The 17,731-nt window shown below is 46.8% G+C and overlaps 1 protein-coding gene across 8 annotated transcripts in view; it reads left to right on the top strand.

Annotated features, from left to right (window-relative positions):
• CACNA1G (calcium voltage-gated channel subunit alpha1 G) overlaps nucleotides 1-17,731 on the top strand; it is a 147,823-nt gene that overhangs the window by 91,971 nt on the left and 38,121 nt on the right. For all 8 annotated transcript variants that reach the window (XM_034067728.1, XM_034067722.1, XM_034067729.1 and 5 more), the window contains exons 15-21: nucleotides 1,253-1,346; nucleotides 1,936-2,120; nucleotides 2,257-2,703; nucleotides 8,231-8,331; nucleotides 9,400-9,523; nucleotides 12,416-12,484; nucleotides 13,361-13,545. In XM_034067728.1, the coding sequence (XP_033923619.1) occupies nucleotides 1,253-1,346; nucleotides 1,936-2,120; nucleotides 2,257-2,703; nucleotides 8,231-8,331; nucleotides 9,400-9,523; nucleotides 12,416-12,484; nucleotides 13,361-13,545 (1,205 nt within the window). The remainder of the gene's footprint in view (nucleotides 1-1,252; nucleotides 1,347-1,935; nucleotides 2,121-2,256; nucleotides 2,704-8,230; nucleotides 8,332-9,399; nucleotides 9,524-12,415; nucleotides 12,485-13,360; nucleotides 13,546-17,731) is intronic.

The raw sequence follows: 17,731 nt of genomic DNA, 5'->3' as shown, positions 1-17,731 counted from the left end.
AGAGTATTCAGTCCACCCGGAAAAAAAATCCCCTTAACTGTGTTCATGACCCCATTGGGAGTATTAGGGCTCATCCCTCTGGAGTTTTGCTCAACAGAGGCACAGGGCACTGGACCTTGTGTCAGGTGCCAGCAATTCCTCCCATTCCATATTGAGGCGCCTCTGGGTTTTTATAACCAACAGGTACCCGAGCACCAAACCTCCACAGTGCTGGCCAGGGCTCCTGGGGATGCAGCTTAGTGTTGGTGGGGTTTCCTGGTTCTCTACCAGCTGAAGTAGCTGAGGATCTGCTTGGCTTCTCTCATCCCAGCATCCTCCCTCCCTTTCCACTTCTCCTCCATCACGACGGAGCTTGGTGCCCTTTGCCAGAGCAGCGGTTTCAGCCTTGAATTCCTCCTCTTTTGGATGGGTATCGTTCTGGCGAGCACCATTGCCCGTCAGGTTTATCCTGACTATACCACACCCTAAGCGCCTTTCTGCAGTGCCAATGGACAGAATCAGTGGGGTGCACAGGGACATCCATGCCACAGAGCTCAGGCACCACACTGTGAGCAATGATAAACTTCTCTCCCTTCCCAAGGATGGGCACATGTCAGAGCAGGCAGCTCTCGCTCAACCCCAGTGTTTGAAATGCCACAGAGGAATCTAAATCCCCAAAATGATACAGCATAAATCCCTAAAGCTTCTGCTTCTGTTGTGTGTCACGGATGAGAGGGGAATGGCCACCCATGGCAGTCATTATCAGATTGGGTGCTGGTGGGGCATCCATCGACACATCCCTATTGGAAACTCAGGGTCCTTTGTGCTCTTTCTGAACCCTGGATTGCTTCATTGAAGCATCACTAGAAAGAGCTACACAACAGGGAGTTTTAAGCCATGGTGCATAAATTGAGACAAATAGGGTTGGCTTTTGCCCTGAAATTGCTCATCAGATGTCTGCCCTTCCCTAATATCTGCCCAGAATTCAATTCCAGCAGCAAAAACTCAGCAATGGTTTGTTTCTTTTTCCTGATCCCTTTCTGGGGCCGCGTTTGGAGCCAGAGGCAGTCTGTTTTCCTGGTAGGAGGTTAATTAGTCTGTGGTATAAATATGTGCATGCGTCATTTTGTGAAAGGTGATGTTGCATCGTGGTACAAAATTCAGTGGATCCGTAGGTGTGGTGTTGGAGACGGGAATATCCGGTTTTTCAGAGGGGTTTCCATGCACGGTGCCCCATCACCCTCCTTGCTGAAACCCTTCTGTTTTGCTCCAGGGTGATGCTTCCAAGTCTGATTCAGAGGGGGATCTCTATCACCGCAGCCTGGAAGAAGAGGGAGGACTTAAGAAAAACTTGTCAAATCCAGCCTGTGAGTAACAACCCCAGGAGGTCAGGCCCTTCCACAGAGATCTTGCTTTGCTGGGAAAACAATGTGTCCCAAAGGAAAAGGCCCTCCTAGAGAGAATGGTGTATTCCAAGCTGTGGCATACTTGACTTTGCAGCCGGCTTGCGGCGTGGGGTGGGATTGTGGGATGCAGACAGAGAGACATGATGGCATTTGAGCTGTAATCTCCCTGCTGAGCCCAAGGTCTGGGCATTCAGAGTGTTTCTGCAGAGGCATAAATGAAGGAACCACAAGGAAGGAAGATGGAGGGAGTGGGCATGGGCAAGCAGCAGCCCAGGGATGGAGTTGGCAGATGTTGGAAGGTTGGGGGCAGCAGATGACAGCCTCTTCTCCCATTGAGCCCAGTCCCATTGCCACCTGATCCCTCCATTTCTGATTACATCCCCCAACAGGGTGAAGGATGGGGTCTTGGCTCTACAGAAGGGGTTTTTATCCTCCATCCTCCTAACTCTTGGGGTAGAGCCATCCCTGTTTGGCTTTGCCTGCCCAATAGCAGAACATTGTAGATGTTCACTTTGAGATGCAACACCTCAAACCCACTTGTATCTTCCAGTGATGGCCCTGAGTGATTACCCAGAGCTGAAGAAGAGCCTGACCCCACCACTCATCATACACACCGCTGCCACACCAATGCCCATGCCCAAGAGTGCCATGTTCGGAGACACAGCACAGGGCTATGAATCCCGCCGGGCCAGCGGTGTCTCCATGGATCCTGCTGCCTATGAGCTCAAGTCCCCGGTACTCCCATCACCTCCTCCTGCGGATGCTCCGCATGTCCATTGGTGTTGTGGGGCTGTCCATCCATCCGCCCCAGCTGATGCAGCAGCACGGGGCGGGTGGCACGGGGCTGATGCTCTCCCTGTCCTTCCCGCAGCCCAGTGCCCGCAGCTCCCCGCACAGTCCCTGGCGTGCCAGCAGCAGCTGGAACAGCCGCCGCTCCAGCTGGAACAGCATCGGCAGAGCCCCCAGCCTCAAGCGCCGCGGGCAGAGCGGCGAGCGCAGGTCCCTCCTCTCCGGGGAAGGGCAGGAGAGCTCAGAGGAAGGGGAAAGCTCAGATGAGGAGCACTCCAGCCGGGCCGGCAGCTTCAATGGCTCTTTGCCTCAGCGCATGGAGTCGCTGGAAACGAAAGGCTCCTTCGACCTCCAGGATACGCTGCAGGTGCCTTCCCTGTACCGGACCAGCAGCATGCACAGCAGCCGAACCACCACCTCCGAGCACCAGGACTGCAATGGGAAGACCTCTCCGGGTTTGCTGCTGCACCAGCTCCACCTGGATGACCCCCGACAGGACTGTGATGATGGTGATGATGAAGGCAACATGGTAAGGCAATGCCAAGTGATTATTTTGGCCTTTTTTTCCTTGTCAGTGATGCTTGTACCTATCTCAGGAGAGCATAAGTGGGTGCAAAGCAATGGCCTGTGCACGGACTAGGTCTCACCATCACCATCACACCAGACTGAGTGCCCCAGATGAACACCAGAAGGTCTCTGGGCTGTAAATGCCATCAGAAACACGGTTGTCATCATATTAAGTATTTCAGTGCATCATCAGCTGGTTCATGATGGAGAGATCAGGACAAAACTCCCCAGTTCCCACTAAAAGGTGCAGAGGAAAGGCTGTCTCCTGGAAGCATATCCAATACAATAGTCTGGGTTGGATATGCTTTCCTGGTTTTATTTTTTCTTTAAGAAAAGCCCAAACCGAGTAACTTTCCCTGCTCTCCAACCATTATTCAGCTTTTTGCCCTCACACACAGCAGCAGACAATGTCTGTTGACATCCACAGGCAAGGAAAGGGCAGGGTTCAAGGCTCTGCATTAATTTCCATATGAAAGAGGCATTAGACCAATAAGTGTGTGTCTTTAGGGGCTGAAAAGTGCCAGTTTAGGAAATATTAACTAAAAGGGTTGCAAGCAAAAGGGAGGGACAGAGGTCCCTGGCTCTTTGTCCATGTGAATGCTTGTGTATTAAGGGAATAAGAGGAATTTGTCTGCTTTTCCAAGGTGTTTTGTATGGCTGGGTGAGAGGGGCTTGATCTGGGTAGCAGGATGCCCGAAGTGCTGGCTGTCACACCTGTGTCAGGATGGGATGGTTTTGGGCTGTTTCCTGCTCTTCTGGGGTTACTTCTTTTTCACTTTACCTTGTTCTCAGGCTGAGAAGGCTGATAGTCTAATGTGTTATCCCAAGGGGTAACTGTTTCTGTTGGTGAAGCAGATGGCTTTTGGGTAGAGCCATGTGATGGTAACCAGGGCAGTATTGAGAACAGGAAAGCTGTGCTTGTGGGCATTATTTTACTGTATTTCATGGAGTTTGTTGCATGAAAATGGAATGCAGAGCATGTGAAGGGGAGAGAAAGGTAGAGGTGACTCCAGAGAAGGAACAGGAGGAGGAAGAGTGTTGATGCTGGCAGGATGGAGTCACTCAGCCATGAACCGCCTTTAAAAAAAGCCATTATCCCATTACATCTCCAGCATGGATCCTCAGCCTGGGATTTTTGCTGATTGTCTTAACCTGGTTTTTAACCTCTATAAAATAAATTGAATTTTTGAGAAAAGGAGTAGTAATTATTTTTGGGAAAAGCACAATTAAAAGTAATCAAGAGCCCATGCTCCTTATTGCTAGCTAGGGATTTCTTTTTCATGCTCCAGCATCTCCTTTTTCCAGCTCATCTGGTCCAAACATCCCACAGGTTCTTTCCTATTCCCCACAAGCTCACAATACAGCAGCCTCCCTTGTGATGGACATGGTGTGATGGGACATGTCCCTTCTCTCCTGTCCCACCAGCCAGTGATGGAGATAAGCTTGAACAAGATGCATGGTTTTAATCTTTATTATAACAGCTGCTTTTAGTTTAAACCAAACATTGCCTGCTGTATACCAAGGTCTAGCCGCGTAAGGTTAGACCAAAGGTCCCTCATACCTCTCTCATGGAGTGGCCAGAAGCAAATGTTTAGGGAAAGAATAGGCAAAAGAGGGTAAATAAATTGTGCCCTCACCCATAAGCCACAACTGGGACATCCACAGCTGGCTGGTGTTTTTCTCTATGTGTAAAAATATGTCTTCACTGCAAATCACTAAACCAGATGGATGGGAAAATATTGCTTAGATTAGCAAAATGAGCCCTCAGGTTGTGGAGCTTCCCTTTGTGATATTCTCATGACGTTTTGGGGGATGCTTTTCCCCTAAATTAGCCTTGACAAAGGCAGGGGAAAAAAGTAATTATTTTTCAAATGGGAAAAAATAAAATTGAGAACTCCCCCACCAAACAAAAGAAGAAAAGGACTTGACTGTTATTCAGATCAAAGTAATCCTAAATATGCCCTTCTGCAGCAAAGCTTCACATCTCTCCTTGCTGCCTGGTTTTGATTGCCTCTGCGTAGAAATGAAAGGAAGTGCAAAAGCTTCATTTGGATCTCCCAGGCTCCTATTATATTAGTGCTGCTCTGCTGCTTTCAATGAGTTTATGCTGAATTTACATCCTTGCGAGCAGCCAGAATCAGGCCCCAGAAGTATAAAATCAGGGGACTGAAATGCACTTTTCATTGCCTGAATGCAGATCTGCTGCCTGGTGGGGTTCACGTGGCTGGGACCGAGATCAGGGATCTGCTGCAAGGTCTTTGCTGTTCACATCTGCTGGTTCTTGCATCCTTTTGTGTGCTTTTCTGCCTAAATTACTGAGTGCTCAGAGCACAAAGTGAAAAAAATATTGAATCTGCAACCAAATGTGTCCCCTCCTCCCTAAAACCCAATTGCACATTGCAATGGCAATTCCTTTCCCCTCTGCCTATATCCATGGCATGCAGTCCAGCCACATCCTAAACCCTCTCCTCCTGCCCCTGCTTTGTATTTAATATTAAATAATCAGGTCCTGAGTGCCTCTTTGCAGCTTTCAGCTTGCCTGGAGGTCTGTTGCCGTTCACAGAGCATTTTTCAGCAGTTCCCCCTTATTCTCCATAATAAATCTTTTATAAATCTAAGCCTCTCCCTTTACTCTGAGGAGTGCATCAGTCATCTTTTAATGTCAACTGCCTTTCATCCTGCCCTCAGAAGTACATTAATATCTGAAAGTCCTAGGGAAAAAAAAGAGCTATTTATCAGCAGCTCTCCTTGGTGTGGGATCAGAGGGCCCTGTTAGCACATTGCCAGGTGAAGGCAGCACGGCTGCTGCCTGTTAGCCCCTGACTGCTTGTGGTGGTGGGAGTTTGGGTGGTCTTATCCAGAGGGATTTTGCCTAAGTTCTAAGTAACTGAATTAAGGGGTAGCTCCTTTCTTCCCCCACGTCTTTATTCATCCTGTCCAGGTGTGTTTTACGAACAAACAGATATGATTTAAACCACATAATTGATAGATCACTTTGAACATAATGCAGGCTTAAGCAGCAATCAGCCTGATTGTAAGCAGTCGATGTGTGCTTGGACCTTGTGGAGAAAGCATTTGATGGGACTTAGGCTGGAAATGCTCAGGTTTTATTTCACAAATATCTTACATTTGGCTCAAATTAACTGAACTGCGTTGTTCCACTGGTGGAAATCTGGAATAATTCCTTTGCCTTTAGATTTCCGTGGATGTACTTGACCCCATACAGAGCAGACGGGCTGCACCCTGGCTGAGCTGGCCCCAGCCAAACCCTTGTGCTTGCCCTCACTCTACCATGCTGAATAGAGAGACATGATGGAAGATCACTTTTTGCCTTTGTTATCTGATTTAGCCCATGAACTGCAAGCTGCAACAATTAGCCAAACCCCAAAATATCTTTGGCATTAGAATTGGACAAAAGGAATATAAAGAAGCATTCTGTGCTGCTGACGCATTACTATTCACTACAAATCCCCATGATAAATACCAGAACTGCTTTGAATAATAGATACTTCTGGAAACCTTCCAACTTGCAAAATGAATTGGACTGAGTCGCAGCTATTACTCCATGTCCAGAGGCAGGGGCAGCAATCACTGTTCTCACCACAACTTTGAGCAGACACTTGATCTTTACCCATTATTTACCTTTGTTAAATCTATGGATGATTAAACTAACTAGGCTGCTTGAAGGGATAACACAACCCCAAGGATGCATACGCTATTAAATACAGTTTAGAGAGAAGGGAACAGTTCTGACTCCTTGCTTGGAGTTGGAAGAGCGATGTGAAAAGAGCCAAGACGTGGCCAAAACCTACTGGTGTGCTATGGCACAGAGGTGAGGGAAGAACAGGCAAGCTAAAGGAGAGGGGCAGAAAGCTCTTGCCTTTTATTGTTATTCAGACTTTTCTTGTTATTTTTACAAGGTGGTTTTCATTTTATGAAGGGTTCAGGTTGTCACCAAGTGCTTTCATTAAAACGGACATTACACCAGTTATTACCCATTGCTAATGAGACCCCTGGCTGAGTGCATAGAGGAACAGAAAGCACTTCCCCCATTCCACTCAATTACCCTAACAAATCCCATTTTTACAGTCCAGAGTACCTTCAATTGCTAACAGTTTGGCTCCAAACAAATCCCTGCTCCCTGTTTACAGGGTGAGATAAATAGAAGTGCTTCAGCCCTGGGGTCCTGGTGCTCCTGGGCTGTGAGTGGTGATTCCTATGCAGTGCTTTATGCTCACATCTCTGAGCATCTGCAGAAGGAAGCTTCAGAGAGCCCATGCAGCCGCATTCCCATGTGTATGCCGGTTCAAGCCCTGGTGGTGGCAGAGAAATAAGGATAGTGAAAGAGCAGTGATTTGGTTTTATTTATCTGTAAACCCAAAGCACTGTGGTGATCACTGCACACATCAGGTTTATAATCTGGTGCTTTGATTTGGAAGGGAAAGCCTCAGCATGGTGGGCCAGGTGTTGGCCTGGCTTCTGCTGATTGTCCATGCAGAAGGTGTTAGCACTGCGGTGTCAATTGGATTAGAGATCCTGACCTCGCCTCAGAGACCTATGGATGAGAGGGTGACAAACCTAATCCAGAGGCTGTTACAGTTGGGATGAGGTTTCCCCTCAGCATCCAATTCTTGATGTCTTCAGTTGACCTCCTGGCTAAAGCTTTTACAATCTAGCCTCCTGACCTTAAATAACCTTAGAGACAATCTAAAGCATAAATCTCTGTGGCTGGGGATACGCCGTGGCTTCAAGTAGGAATTAATTTGCAGGAGTCGAATGGCCCGTGTTCATGCAGAAGGTCAGCCTGGCCACAGAGTTCCCTTCTGGCTTTATAATCTCCCATCTGATCTGTTCATGCTGAATGAGAGGCAGATGCTCACCATTGTGTTCCTGGAGAAAAACTCAGGTCCCAGATGATTTCTTCAGCTTTCCAGTGGTTCAGGGACATAGGGGTTAGCCTAGGAAGCAGCAGGACTCCTTCCCTCTACTCCCTTTATAACCTCTGACATAAATATTCTGTACCCTTAAAAATACCCTAGACAACAACCCCCCGCCCCCCCAAAAAAATACCCTAAAAACCCTTAGAAGATTCAGGTAAGCATCTGATGAGCATCTGGAGGGACTGATGATGACCAGAGCAGGTTATTTTGGAAAGGGTTCAGTCCTCTGGGCAAGGGGTGTATTTATCATGTTTGTCCTCTTGGCTGTGTGCCAGATGCAATTACTGTGCGGAGGAAGAAGCAAGATGAATCCCTGTGAGATCACAGCGCCAGCACAGCCCTCACCTGCCTGCCAAAGCTCCTTCACCCAACCAAAGGGGTCCTTTTTGGTGGGGAGAACTTTGTATTTCAGCTTTGCTGAACACTTGGATATCTGTGTTCAGTGAAAACCTGCCCCTATTCCTTCACTTGGAAGTGTGGGATTCTATTGTTTTAACAGTTCTCTCTGTTTAACTGTCCCTCCTATTCTGCTCTACGTTTTCTGCCTAGAGCAAAAAGGACCGCATGAAGGCATGGGTACGGGCACGGCTCCCGACCTGCTGCAAAGAGAGAGATTCCTGGTCCATCTACATCTTCCCTCCTCACTCAAGGTAAGGCAGCTGAGCTTAGGTGGTTCTGGGCATGGATGTCCTTGTTACAGTGTTTTGCTCTGCTTCTCTCTACAAAACTCCCAGCCCTTTCCCTACTCCAGCACTAGATCAGGGTCACACAGGATAGGAGTATCCAGGAAAGACCCATAGCACAGGGCATGGCTGCAGCTTTATCAAGTTCATCATTTCCTTCATTGATGATGCTAGTGCTCTGCAAGCTTTTCACTTGATGGAGCATGGTGAGTTTGAAGTAAGGGGGAGAGGTGCTGGTTAGGCAGAGGAATCTGAATTTGCCCCACTGCACACTTACAACACAGCAAAGGAAGTTCCTAGACCTTCTAGACCTACCTCTCAGCCTAGACTTCCTCCTTCCCTCTCCCTTTCCCTGCAGGTCCCCAGCTCTTCCCTTCCCAAAGCCCACCCGTGCTGGTGCTGAGTGGGCTCCATGCTCTCCTACATGTTCCTCTGGACATGCACCCACGCTCAGTACAGGTTTCCCATGTTAGAGCTGATGGCCCCGGACAGCATTGGAGTTCATTCACACAAAGATTAGAGAGATTTTCAGAAACAGACTTTGGGAAATGTAATTCCGTATTATAAATCCTGGGTCAGTGTACAGCCATCTGTCACAATAAATAGCTTCTATCCCTTTGTCCCATGTGTGCTCAACCCTCACAGGCTTGCTGGGAGTATTCCTTCCTTTATTTAAGCTAAACCTGAGCACTATGGAGCAGGTAGGGTGTCACATCCGAACCTGGACATGTATCCAAATAATGGAAGCAGCTGCTCTGTTTCAAGTGACCCAAAGCCCACTGTAATGTTACCAGGGCTTGAAGTTAATGGCCCAGTTCTGTAGCTCAGATCCTTTCCTATTCATACCCCGATCTGCCTACAAGGTGTGGCTCTGCCAGGGAGGGGATTGGGAGATTGTAGCTCATCTGCTTTGCAAACGGAGCGCTGGACTCCCCTGCCATGCACAGAGGTGCTGTGTTCCTCCCCATCCAGCTGAGCATTAACAGCTGGTCTCTGTGCCCTCTTTTTTGTTTTCTCTTTTTCCTTTCTCGGCAGATTCCGTCTGATGTGCAATAAAATCATCACACACAAGATGTTTGATCATATCGTCTTGGTGATCATTTTCCTGAACTGCATTACCATTGCCATGGAACGACCCAAAATCGAGCCTCACAGTGCCGTGAGTTTCTGAGGTTAACGTTTTCTTGTGCTCCTTGTGGAGCCAACACCCATGGCTTCGACCTCACTGCTGTGCACTTGGTCTCACTTCCTTTCTCTTCTTAAATGGGAAGTTATTAGCACCCCCTGTGTATCCTTTGAATAAGGTACAGCAGCTGTCCTGGTCCCTATCCAGTGCCCTGTCAGCGTATAAAAGCAGATCTCATGGCCTGCAGTAGATCGAATATCCCATTTCTGCAAGTACAATCAAGGTTTTAGCACATAAGCATGACATCTGTCTCTGTTTCCTTCTCTGATAAACCTTCAAACACTTTTCCTCTCTCAACACAATGTTCGTTTCTTCCATCTGTTCTCCACCGGCACGTATGTGTGGTGCAAAAGCAATGGGAGAAGCTGTTCATTTCATATTCTTCTCTCTCCTTTGTGTATCAGCTTTGTTGTGACACAAAAACGTGAATTGATACATGCACTGTGATGCCATTTCCCCCAACCAATTTTGTTTAATGGACTACATAAGGATTTCTCAAACCAGACCTTCACAGCATCAACATCCATCAATCAGAGGGGCAGAATCCTATTGCTCTTTTATTTTAGCATAGTTTGTGGCTCAGAGATACCCTGGGTTCTTGCTGATGTATTGCAAAAGACTGCTCATATCACATAGAATCCTGTTTTGTTGATGTAGGCGTGTCAGGCTGTTCATTTTTGTGGATCTTCAGTGTAAGACCTTAAACTGGAGCCTTGGCTGCTCTCTGCCTATTTTAAGCTCTCCGTAGTAGTCCTCCTTACTGTAATAGCTTGCCCAGTGGTCCTTCCCCTAAATCCTTTTCTTTTGGTTATCGTGCAGTCGTGGTACACTGACTCGCAGCTGCAAGAACAGAGCAGGACTCCCTACCAGCTGATCTAGCAGGAACAAATCACCCTGCTGTTCCCTAGATGGGGCACCCTGGGAATGTCCTATGAAATCCCAAATGCTTCTTTGGAGCCCCTTGCTTTGTCCTCAGAGAGCTACCTTTTACTAAGACTGGCTCCGAAAGGAACTGTAGCTACACGGGGATGAAGGGAATGGTGTGACATGAATCTGAGGAGTTCACAGCAAAGAGGTGTAGCATAAAAGCCTCATATATGAGAGGGGGAGGATATGGTTTCCCCCTGCATTGCAGGAGTGCAGAGACAACTGGTGTGAGATTGATCAGCATCAGGTTATAATGAAGGGAACCAAACTGGATCATCCAGAGCTGGACTGCAGCCTGGGAGCAGTAGAGAGGAGATGGGAGATGCTGAGCTGTGGGGCAGGAGCAGGGGAGCCAGGAGGAGTGCGCAGGCCCTGCCTGCACTGAGGGAGCTCTCATCTGGAAACTGAGAGAGTTAGTTTAGCTTGAGTTGTTTGAAATAATTGTACTTTGCTTCCCCGAGCTGTGGATTTTCCAGCTCCTTCAAGCGAGTTCCCTTCCCTGTCCCAGTTTTAGCTGGCTTATCAGAGCGGGGGATGTTGTTGCTAGCCAACATGCACTCCCCATTGCAGAGTGCACGACATGGGCCGGGGAGATTATCCTTCAAAATAGCCACGAGCTTGCCAGAGAGGAATGTAATATCCTCAGTCTCTCCTCTATGCAATTACTGTTTTATCTCCAGCTCCACAAGCGGGTCCCTACCCTCTTTCTCCTGCATGTCGCCTACCCCTCTACAGCAGTCTTTTGTGTGGCAGTCAGCTAACAGCCAGAGATGTTTCCTATCACAGCTCCCACAATCACAGTGAAGGTCTAGGACCTAATTAATTATGGACCCTGGATGGAAACAAGCTACTCTGTGGTTCCTGAGTCACTTTCAGTAAATCATGATCTGGCAAGCGAGAGAGTTGCCAAGGTGTTTTGTCTTGTTTAAATTGCATCTCATTTTGAGCAAGATCTGCATCTCCTGCAGGACTGCTCTGTGGGGAGCAGCAGAAATAAATCCAAAATTGTTATTAGCAGAACTGGGGCTGGATCAATTGTATGCATACATTCATACATGCACACATATCGTCTTTCCTCCAGCCTCAGCTTTCTGCTGTCCATTTCTCAGTACAGGCAATCAGAGATTGTTTAGGGATTAGGGAAAAGTGTAATTTATTTCATGATCATCATTAAAAAGAAAGGTTTCTGCTAACTACAGATAGGGAACCAGTCCATGGTCCCATCTGTAATCACTAGCTGCTATTGCAGATTGGTGGCAGTGAGGACTACATGGTCTGGTGGATAACACAGGGGACTGGGAGATGAGACTGTTGGGCTTCAAGCCATGTCTAACCTGTGGCTTTGAGCAGGATAATCAACCTTTTGGGGGCAGGTCTCAGCTGGCATAACCCCCCAGAGCTTTGCTGGCTTCAGTGGAGCTGTGATGACTGATGCCAGCTGAGCCTCAGCATCCCATGGGTCCTGCTTGCCTTGCAGCACAGCCACTTGGATGTTGACTCAATCTCTAGAATTGGGAGCTCAGTGATATTTGCACTGTGCGGTGACGTCCGCAGGTGAGGGGCAGGTAGAGATTTGTCAAGCATATTCCAAGGGGATGAGTCCTCCCTGTTTATGCTGGAGGGGGGTGTGAATTTGGGGGTAGATGGGGGGATTTGGGGGAAAAAGGGGATGGATTTTGGGGCAGTTGCTGGTCGGTGCCCCTGTCCATGGTGCTGACACAGCCTCGGGCACTGGCTGTGCTGAATCCTCCCAAGTGGGATTGTCCAAATGTTTTCTAAGGATTCTCTAAGGATTCTCCCCTTTGTGAGCAAACAGTCCAAAACTTGTTTCAGTGCAGAAGCTGGGAAACAGTTAGAAACCACCCAAATATGCACAGGAAGATGTACAGCTGCAGAGAGCAGGCTATAAGATATTGTCTCTCATTTTCTTTTCCTTAGGAACGGATTTTCCTAACACTCTCCAATTACATCTTTACAGTTATCTTCCTGACTGAGATGACAGTTAAGGTAAATGAAGGTGGAGGATAAGTGTGCCTGTATTATAGTACTGATATTTTATTACTGTGGACTCACAAAACCTGTAGGTCTATCAGCTACCAGTGAGGTGTATATTTTCCTCTTCTGCATTGTATTCAAATACCTACCACATGCCTTATTCTGAGCACGTTTTACATCAGAACAATTTCAGTGAAGTTGCTTTTGATTTACACCATTATACAAGCAATGGGATGCTTCAATTCAGCAATCCTTTCCTATTCAGCAAAGCTCTTGAGTACATGCTTAAGTTCAACCATGCATGTAAGACCCATTGTCTTCAACAACCAATTGTCCTCAACAACCTAAGCAGCTATGTGCTTTCCTGAGGAGGGTGAGACTTAAAATTAAGCACGTTGAAACACTTTGCTGGATTTGAGGCAGGAGGCTCAGAAACCCATTGCTGTAAATCTCTCTTGTGTAATTCATAATCATTTTGCAGAACAATTGCTCTTTCTTTGGAAAGTTTCTCTAGTTTCTTTATTTGCAAAGCTCATAAATGATTGCTTGGGTCAGCCACTCTGAACCTTTGCTCCAGCATTCTACAGGAATAAATTATGATCAAACTTTTTATGCCTAAGCTAAACGGGAACAGTTTTGTGCAGCTACATTTAGCTGCATTAAAAATACATCAGCTGTAAGGGACAATCTGGGATGTTTCTGCAGAGGTATTTTTGTAATTCACACAGTATAACACTTTGTTGATTTGTTTAATTAGGCTTCTATATTGGGAAGCAAATGGACTCACAAACTTGCATCTGTAAATACTGCATTCTCAGCAGGTTGCTAACAGGAAGAAATATATTGGATGCAGTAGTCATAATTTGTTGCAACTTGGTGTCCGGGCAGGTGGTGGCACTAGGCTTGTGTTTTGGGGAGAAAGCCTACTTGAAAAGCAGCTGGAACGTGCTGGATGGGGTGCTGGTTCTCATCTCCGTCATCGACATTCTGGTCTCAATGGTGTCAGACAGCGGCACGAAAATCCTGGGAATGCTGCGGGTTTTGAGGCTACTGAGGACGCTGCGGCCCTTAAGGTAAGCAGGGAAAGACCTAAATGAACATAGGGTGTGTGTGCCAAAGGAAAACTGAGCCTCTCCTGCAAGCAGCATCACCTGTGCAAGGGAAGGGGGTGATGAGGACACGGGCAGGGTGCCTGTCACCAGTGCTGTGCCCAGCCTCCTGCTGTTCCACAGACAATGAGCATCCTCAGGTCCTGTGGTGCCACGAGGAGCTCCGGGTGCTCACCGTGTTTTGGGACCAGCCCCTAGTGCAGCAGTAAACTGATCAATGCCTCTTTTCCCTCATTAAAACACACATCCCCTGCTATTTGTGTTCTCATTTGCTCTATGTAAAGTGCATCTTAACAGCTTCTTCTCCCCCTTTCCTTCAGGCAGTCAATGGCTTTCGTAACAAAGAAGGAAATTAGTAGCAGGTGGCAGATCATTTTTAAGGAAGCAGGGACTCAACTGTTGCTCAACCTAGAATGCAAAGAAGCTTTTTTTTTTCTTCTCAGTTCCCCATTAATTTTACAGAGACATTTACTTTGAAAATTGCCCAGACAAGATGAAAGCAATTGTCCTGTTTGTTTAATTCACCAGCTCTGACAGCAGACGGTATCCCATGCCCCAGGACCAGGTACCCCTCTGACAAGAACCTGCCCAAGTACCAGCTTCTTCCAAACAGGCATCTGTTTTGTCCTGTACCCCAAGGCATGAAGGTTTCTCTCCATGCTAAATGCAGTCCCTCTTTAATACCATTGTTGCCGCTCTTGTTATGCAGCAGCTAATAAACCTTCCTGCTCAAAGCATCTTTGTGCGCCTGTCCTATCTTACTGCTGCTTGCTTCATCAAAGGTTTGCTTTGAGTCAGGATTTTCTCTTTCAGGACAGAAAAATAGGACCCTGCTTCTGACAGAAGATGTTGTTTTATTACCCCTGTGTGAATAATAAGTCTAAATAACAGTGACAATGCCTATACATATATCCTTCAAATATCTCAACAGCTATGAAAGACATTCTCTTAAATTGCTCTATGTGTATGTTGTGCCTGGTGAGTTTTTGGACGTGAGCTGCTTTTAATCATTTTTGTCTGGACAGACAGTGCCACTGGTGTGGTGCTGCTCCTCAACCATATGACTGGACTGTCCTACGTGACTCCAATTCAGACTTTTTTCCACTTCATGTGTCCCCTGGCATCTCCATGTGAACTCTGGTTTCTTGGGGTAGTTCCTGCAAGGTTGCTGCTTTGATAGATCTGCTCAGTTGTTCTGTGCTGGCTGATTTTTGACCAGGTTGAAGAATATGTACAGTATAATCTGTAGAGCTCTGGGTAAGAGATGGATTGATTTCCCATCTCTGAACTGGGGAGTCCAAGTTTCTCTTTTGAGGTGGTGTGGTTAAATCGGATCTACAGGAAGAGGCTTGAGTTTTGCTGAACCCTACTAGAGTCACCTGGTTTGGGTTGTGCTGATCCCTGCTAGAGTTACCTGTTTGACCTAGTAAAAACCCTCCATGCTTCTCTGTAGACCTGTAGGTCTGTCTGGCCAGGACCTGGATCTTTGATTACTAGAGCCTTTCTCTGTAGTCACCTATATGCATGAGTACTTTGCAGTCAGGGGAATAATCCAATGAGTAACTGCAGGCTGGAGGAAGACCTGCCATCTGGAACAGGATTAGGCTCTTCCATTGCTATTCCACTCCTGTTGGCATTTGATATGTTTTCTCAAGAGAGCATGTGAATGTTTTCAGCCAACATGCTGCTTTCTACTACAAAGGAAACGTAAAAAGGCAGCAACAAGCCCATTCCCTAAATATGTTCACAATCAGTTCTATTCCCCTGTAATTAGATTTGTAGGAAATGAAAAAGCAGCCATCAAACTGGGGGCTTTTCAGTAAGTCATAAATCTCCACATGTGGAAACCCATCTGCCTCTGTGATGCACATCTGGGCTGCCCCACGCTGCCCTCTCTTGCCTTTGCCGCCGGCTGCGCTGCGTGGCTCAGGGATCACATCATCACTGCCTGGGATGTTCAGCTGGATCAACGTGAGATGACAGCTGGGACAGGTGACTTGAGGTCTTTGCACACCATGCACATCCAGTCCCTGTGTCCACGTGACGCTCCTTGCAGAGACCAAGCCAATGTTTTTCTTTCCAGGAAAGCATAAGGCAGAGACCAACGCGGATGCTCTGTCCCCACAACAGGAGAGCTGACCCGGCTCCTGTCCTCCCTTGGTGTGAGCACGTGGGGACAGGGTTGCAGAGAGCACACCCTCAGTTAGAAGCCAAGCCATGGCTGTGCATGTCACACTCAAGAGCAGGGACAGAACTCATTGTATCTGTGTTGGCTTTCTTGGTTGATGATCTGAAGTAGTTCTTCTTGCAAAAGACCTCCCTCATTCTGCCTCTTATTTTCTCCTCTGAAAACAACCCCGCTGCTTTATGCAGCACACAAACCCACAAGTGCTTGTGCCTTTTACCCAGACATTAAAATATACTGGCCTGTGTGCCAATCATGGGCTTTTGATTGCATGATTGATTATCAGCCTCCAAATTGAATCCATGAGCATTCCAGCCGAGCTTTATGACTAGAATTCCAAAAATACATTCACAAAGGAGTGACATTTAAAGATATTTCCATGACCCTCTGATGTTTCAGCCAGTAGAGGGATTGCTTATACAATAACATTCCTTCCTAATGTGTTCAACCTGCTGTTGTTGGGATCAAGTGTTGTAGCTGAAGATACAAGAGGAATCAAAATGGAAAATGTATTCAGATTTAATGTGAATGGACTTCAGTGCTGTTTTACAGAGCCTGGGCTTTAACTTCCAAAGAAGTTAAATTATTCACTTTTTATAGCATCACAGTATGAAACAGTCATTTCAGAGACTCTCTTCTATCTATCATATCATCTTTGCTATTTGTTTTAATCTGTGGGGGGAGGTCTTCATTAATGTTGATCTGCTACTTCATCTAAGTGCTGCTGCTACTTCTGAGAGCTCTGATCAGGCTAGCGGGCTTAATGCTAGTAAATGTGATCCAGCTGCGATGAGGCTGGCAACGGGTTTGGAGTGTCTCACACCAGGGGTTTAACAGCCTTGGGAATGCTGAGACCAGCAGAACCAGGAGGAACTCGAGGGATTAATGTTTCTTCACACTGAAAAGGAAAAAAAAAAAAAAAAGCAAAATGGTCTCATTTCAGTTTCCCAATTTGTCACATGCCAAATGCAGACTGGAATTGTCCTGAACAGTGGATCTATGGCTTTGGAACACCCTGAGGGCTCCAAGTCAGCCACATCCTTCAGGGATAAATAGCAGGAGTGGTGGGTCAGATAATACAGAGTTTACAAGCCTGCTATCAGCAGGACATTGGGCAACATTGATGAGGTGTGGGGATGCTGCATGTTGACATGTTGAGGGTGATACTAACAATCTGGAAATGCTCAGGATTTCATTGGCACCTCTTAAGAGAGTTAACAGACTCTCAGGAGAGCAGCAGGAGTCTGCACAGACTTGCCTTGACATTGGATCAAGTCTTTAGTCTGAGGAGCTCCAAGGTTTTCATTAGTAAGAGCTATTACATTTCCAACTCTTTTCAAAGTCGTCTCTCCCTGTAGGGCTGGAAACAGCTCTGGTGTGGAGCTAAACTGGTGGCAGCTTTTACCCTCATGCATTCTCGTTTGAGGAATTCCCTGGTTGATCAAACCACTGAAAGCAGCCAAATGCTGCAGTTTCTCATTCCTTTTTTTCTCAACACACATGGCTTTGTGAAGTCAGACAAGTAACCTCCTATTTTCTTTCTCTGCTGGATACCGAATAGTATCTCACAAGGGAAATCACTTTATTATTTCTAGAATAGGCTTTCTTAATAAGTGTTGGAGAAGATTATTAGCTTTATACTCTGGAGACTGATTTTTTTTCCTCTTCCTCAAAATTTAAGGATGCTCCAGTAGCTTCAACCACAGGCCTGCAATTGAGAAGACCTGACTTTGTTTCCATCTTGTGTGACAGTGGACAGAATATAGTGAGGATCCCTAAAGGCACCAAAGTACCTAATTTCCATTTAAATCATTGGAATGGAGATGTTGCATACCTCTGAGGATATGGCTTGCTGTCTTCCCATGCCTCAGTTTCCTGTCTGTAGTTTGGCAGTTGTAGCGTTTCACCCAGGATGGTGTGAGGGTAATAGGTAAGGGATGGCAAAATCTTTAAACCATCTGAGGA

The sequence above is a fragment of the Melopsittacus undulatus genome, chromosome 11 (assembly GCF_012275295.1).
Source record: "Melopsittacus undulatus isolate bMelUnd1 chromosome 11, bMelUnd1.mat.Z, whole genome shotgun sequence".
NCBI lineage: Eukaryota > Metazoa > Chordata > Aves > Psittaciformes > Psittaculidae > Melopsittacus > Melopsittacus undulatus.
Note: the sequence above shows the minus strand (reverse complement) of the source record. Positions and strands in the feature narration are given on the sequence as shown.